The sequence below is a fragment of the Mercenaria mercenaria genome, chromosome 1, assembly GCF_021730395.1.
Source record: "Mercenaria mercenaria strain notata chromosome 1, MADL_Memer_1, whole genome shotgun sequence".
In the NCBI taxonomy this organism is placed as follows: domain Eukaryota; kingdom Metazoa; phylum Mollusca; class Bivalvia; order Venerida; family Veneridae; genus Mercenaria; species Mercenaria mercenaria.
The window spans coordinates 26,344,442-26,350,441 of NC_069361.1; the positions used below are offsets into that span (position 1 = coordinate 26,344,442).

The following is a 6,000-nucleotide window of genomic DNA, read 5'->3' on the forward strand; positions in this document are numbered from 1 at the left end:
ATCCACTATTAAAGCTGGAAAGTCGCCATATGACCTATCATGTGTCGGTGCGACATTAAATCCAAAAAAAAAAAACTTGCCTAAGCCTTATTTTTCACTTTAAACATATTTTATTCCCAGTTATCCATGTCAGGGGTTCCATTTGACCCAGGACTCCGGACCCGGGAGATTTTCAAAAGACGCTCAAAGGACCCGGCATGATACTTGCCTGTGCGTCCTTCAGGACCCGGGGGCATTTTCCTTTGATAATCCTTCCTCTTATCATTCATTTCCTTCAGTAAAACTATTTCCACGATAGACACGTGTATTCAAAATAAACACTCGCGGTCATGCCCTCCTGCCTTTGATCTTCTGCTAAATCCCGCCCTTTCTCCTGTAGACATGCCTCGCTGATTTTTTTATCAGCAAGTTACGTCACGGCGAGTGCACATAGGTAACAAGAATCAATGAAGTGTTGAAATTAATTGACCCTGTGTACTGTCAAAAAAAGGCGCCAATTATTAAATTATCGTAAGCAGCTGATTACCGAGCATGTGAAAAGTGCCCTGCAAGATTTTTTCATGCCAACTTTAAATTAGACCACTGTTCAGTGATCATACCGTAATTTCAACAAGAAACTTCGCAAATTTTGATGAATTTCGAAAGCAAATATAAGTTTAGAATGTCCGTTCACGAGTCTAATTACACCCGATGTCATATGCATATTTCCAAAATTCCTTAAAAAAACTGACTTTCAATGCAGTTTTTAATGATAAGTACCATCATTATTTGAAGAACTATCTCTGATTTAGCTTAAGTTGGCCAGGTAAACTGAGCAAAAACTACTTTCCGATGACATTCCGAAAGTGTACCAGTATCCGGATAGTGCATTTTGGATACATTTTAATGGAGTGTTATAGCACTATTCTGTTATCAAAAATTAAATGAAATATTGAAAAAAAAACTAATAAAAATAATATGATTTTTTTTATAATTATTAGTTTACAATCTGAGACTATATGTCCTGAAACTGACATTTTTATTATGTTGTAACATGATCTTGAGTTTATTGTTTTCTTATGTAAAGATCTACCTATTACTAAATAAAAAAATATAGTCAATTATATGGACGTGTTGGGACAGGACTCCTGTATTTTCGAAAAGGACCCTTCAAAATTTGGGCCAAAGGTCCTGGGACTCTTGGGTTTTCAGGTCTAGTGGAACCCCTGCATGTACAGATTAAATACATACATTGTAGTTTATACAAAATAATTTGGAAAGGATAATAATGAAACACACAATCTTACAGAATTCTTCTCCTTAATTTTTTTTTCGAGTGTCATTATTTTAAATTTGGATTGCTAAACTTGCTATTATTATTTGGTACTTTTTTCAAGGGCGATTCTAATTTATTAGTGGATTATTTTTTATTTTTATTGTTGTTTTTTCTTTAATTGGTATCATCATTAAATTGCTATTGCTAACTTCTTTTGGGATTACTTGGAAATCTTTTGTGAATAAAACTGTCTTATTTTCAATGTTGTCGTGTGTTTCGATTTTAATTTGTATGTTTTCGTCAGTTTGGAATAAAGTTGTGTTTAATTATGTTTTCAAAGTCTGGTGTCGTTTCTTTGCAATAATAACACTAATATTGCTTCATTGTACCTAAAACAGACAGAAATCAGAATTTAATCGTAATTTGTAATAACAATCTGCCGTTCAATATGGACAAAATCGTATTAAAATATTTACAATAAGTAGTACAATCGTGTGTGTAAAATCGAAATAAGTCGTTCACTATCATTTCAATAAGGCGTACAATACAATACAATACACAGCACCGCAAATTTGTGTTTAAAACGAAATAAGGGATGAATTAAGGTTGAAATCATTATCAATGAAAAAGAAAATACACTAAATTCTTATAATGTGACATGCATTCAGAAAATTTGTTTTATTTTTTTATAAAACTCATTCAATGTTGGTATGCATGATCTAAACATTCCCCGTGTAATCAACTGATTTCACCTTACCTACCGCTCATTTAAGTCATTTTGGACTTATATTGACTGGAAAAATTTTGAAACATGCTTTTACAAACACATCTCAAGTAATAAACATACCTTTATTTGACATTTATCCAAATATCAATCGAAAAAGTTAGACCACGTTTATCATATTTCAACAAATGATTGAAATCACATCGCTATTTCCGTTTTGGTTGTTCAATCGTTTCCACGGATGTTAGTCAAAACGTCCCCTAGTCAAAACGTCCCCAAGTCAAAACACCCCCCATTTTGGTCAAAACGTCCCCCTTTTCTGGTCAAAACACCCCTCTTCCAAAATTTACCAGGTCAAAACACCCCCCTTAAAAATTACATATGTAAATACATATTAATTAAGTTAATTTGGTAAATATTAAATGTTCATTATACTGTTTTACATGCATAGTTTTTAATTAGAATGTTGTAAACCATTAGTTATAGAATGTTATAGCATTGTTGTGAAATTATATCTGATGTTTATATAGTGAAAAAGTGATGTTTCTGTTATTTAATAATAAAATTAAATGAAATTATAATGTTGTTATGTTATAAATGAAATTGTTACAACTGCATGAGGACAAAGGGATAATGGATCATAAAACAAGATGTTTGTAAACAATTATTTTTTAAGTATCTAAAGTTTAATTGCACAATAATTAAATAATGTGGAAAAAGTTATAACTATTATATTCAACCACTAATTTTCTTAGTATCCTAGTGTATGTATACTGTCTATCTCTGTGAATAGTGTGTTGGATTGTTATTTGTTTAAATATCGGTGCTTTTATAAGATAACGTATTTATGGAGTATCCTTGCATTAAGTGTAGAAACGAAGTCAGACCGCGTCAACATGCCATTGCCTGCGACTCGTATGGCAGCTGGCAACACAGAACCTGTGACACAGGTAAGTTATATTCATGTTATTATTATTATTATTATTGATTTCTTGAATTACTAGACTTCAGTAAGCAATATCTTTTGCGGAATACTTATCATATTCCGAATTGTCTAACTACTTTTTTGGCAAATATGTAATTTTCTGGCTGAACTATACATCATAGAAAATTATACATTATTTAGATATATACATTATTTAAGGAACAAAAAGGCCCATTACATAGAGTTATACAGTTTGTATGTTTACATTCCATTAGCTGACCAAAATCTGATTAACTACTTTTTACCATTTAATAATATTTGTATTTTATTTTATAAAATATTGTAAAATCTGGTCAGAAAGAAATAAACAATATACAGATCATAATCACATTATGAAAGCAAACAAATTCAAATATACAAGTAATCAATGCATTGTCAAGTTAATCCAATCAGAGGAGATAATGTGTTATCAGTAGGTGTTAATTCAATCAAGAGATTCTGTATATTGAATGGAATGAGAAATAAATAAAAAATATTTATTTTAAAGTACCAGAATTAAAAAGAAATAATGGGTCGTTCCATGAGGAAACCTGTATTAGTGACCAAAAAATCAAAATTAAGATAACAAAATATTCATTAAGAACATTCTTTTATCTTTAAAATCTTAAAATTTGAAGTAATTATCTTAAAGTAAAGGTCCATGCATTGGCCAGAGTATTCGCAACTTTGGACAGGTGATTATGTTCATGCTATTAGTATTTCACTGCCTTGATAAAAAAATTTATGATTTTTATAACACTCTTCTCTTCCAGCAACAGCATGATAAGAGATTTTTTTCGGAAAATTATTTATAGTTTGTGTAAAAAGGTATTATTATTTATAGTTTGTGTAAAAATGTTTTAAGTTAAACATTCTTTTCAGTAATATCATTCTCTTACTACGGTATATTTTTTCAGTTACTTATGCATAATTTGTCATTTCTATCTCCTATAACTGTTTCTTATGTCTTTTACAGCTACCGTGCAGGGGTTATGTCTGCAAGTTCCTTGCTAAAAAAGATGAGCACCATTTACAAACGCAGGCTCACTACAACAGTTCACGAGGAGGAATAATTGTGATAAAAACATTAACTAGCATAGGAGTATTTGACTTCTTGATATTGTGTAGCTGGAACACTTTGAATTATTATATTGTGAATTTGACTTCTTGGTGTAGAACAGTGAATGAATAGTGCGATATGTGATTTTTACTTAATAACTATGCAGTTGTGACTGTTCTGATGTTTTATTAATGTTTTATAAATAAAGTTATAACTCTGATCAGGATTTTTGTTCATTCTACACAAATTTAGATTGTATAGAAGAAAAGATTTTCCCTTCATAAATGTTCACACCTAATTACTGGTGATAAATAGGTTTATAACACCTACTAATATTAAGCCCTCAGCACAATTAATGCACAACCATGTATAGTTGATAGGTGTTGATTGCATTAATTAAGGTGCTAATAAATCATAAAATTTTGTGTATTATCAAAACATAATCCATAAGTTTCAAACCCTTTAAAAGATATGAATTAATTAAAAAGAATTAATAGATCTAATACAAAAAAACTTAGGGGGACGTTTTGACCAAATTCTAAACTGAATGGGGGACGTTTTGACCAAAATGGGGGGTGTTTTGACCAGGGGACGTTCTGACTAGGGGACGTTTTGACTTGATACCGTTTCCACACTGTGAAGCACATGCAGCTTCCCCCAGTGAGAGCTGTCACAAGATTTCGTGAACAAATGTAAATATTCCATTTTTAAAAGTTTAACTTACTGATTTACAATTATTGCAGATGATGTTGCACATAATGCAAACGTCTATGTACTTGTCAAGAAGAAAAAAAAAATTACGCCAAAATAAGCGTTTACGCGACTGTTCGATTTTCTGGGCCGTCCGAAATTCTGGGTCACCAACCAGTAGCTACGAACTTTGTGTGACGTCACCATGCATTTTCGCAGCCAGTGCACAGATGTCAATGGTTTGGTGACGAAATTGGGTTATGCAATGACATGACCATCACAAAATGAAAACAACATCAGTTAAGTTATTGTAGCTATAGCTAGGATCAATGAGAAGGCTCGGAATAATTTATGTATCTAGAAGAGGCATAACATTCAGCGCACGCAGTGGACATGGTGGAATTCTCATAGAGGACTAACATAAAAATTTCAAAGCCAAATAAAACATTATGTGTAGAGAATAATTAAATTCCTTACTCGTATCTTTTGACTTATTTCAGTTCCTATTTCCATGCTTAGAGTAAATACTTCCAAAATCTGAGACTTGTCGTTCCCTTCCGCTGAAGACGGAAATCGCTAAACTATTTACGACTGACTGTTGGTTAGAGACCACCAATTGTCTTCCCATATAATTCCATATTATAACATTGTGGACGTAAATCGAAATATGTATATCTAAATCAAGAACTATCTTAGAAAAATAGCGTGCCATCTGATGTAAATCTAAGAACTTATCGGATTAAGAACTTTATTCACTTTGCCAAAGAAAGCACCAACAGAAATATAAAAGTTACAAAATTTGATTTTTTTCTTACATAGTGAATATGTTTGCATCATAAAAATATCACAAAATAACAGACGTTTCCCGTTATACATAAAAGATGGCCTGATTTCAAATCAGTGTATACCACTACCATATGTGTATTTTTATTTGCCAGTTGTGTTTTTCCTTTTTCAAAAATGGCCATTTTACCATAAAATAAGACTTGTTAGTTTTAGTCTAATTTAATGTACAATGTAGGGTATCAAATGATCGGGAATGTATCCATCGGGAATACTCTTCCTGTGTGCTGGCAAGTTTGAATCGTCTATAAATATTTTTATCTGGTTCGCCGTGGATAGTGGTTGATATCGCAGATATTGACTCACTTACCCCGCTATGCTACGGGATCAGAACTCTTGTTGGGATTTTGAATTCTTTCATTTGAGGAAGCTACCGTATCTAGCTAGTTTATGGAAACTTATAGATTTCAGCATATAATGTATTGCGTCGGTGTGACTTAAACCACAAAACGTATATCCTTAAG

At 31.9% G+C, this 6,000-nt stretch overlaps 1 protein-coding gene across 1 annotated transcript in view; it reads right to left on the reverse strand.

Annotated features, from left to right (window-relative positions):
* Nucleotides 1-5,303, reverse strand: part of LOC123523941 (uncharacterized) — a 40,420-nt gene extending 35,117 nt beyond the window's left edge. The window contains exon 1 of the mRNA XM_053542652.1: nucleotides 5,171-5,303. Coding sequence (XP_053398627.1) covers nucleotides 5,171-5,206 — 36 coding nt within the window. The 5' untranslated portion in view covers nucleotides 5,207-5,303. The remainder of the gene's footprint in view (nucleotides 1-5,170) is intronic.
* Nucleotides 5,304-6,000: the final 697 nt, after the last annotated feature.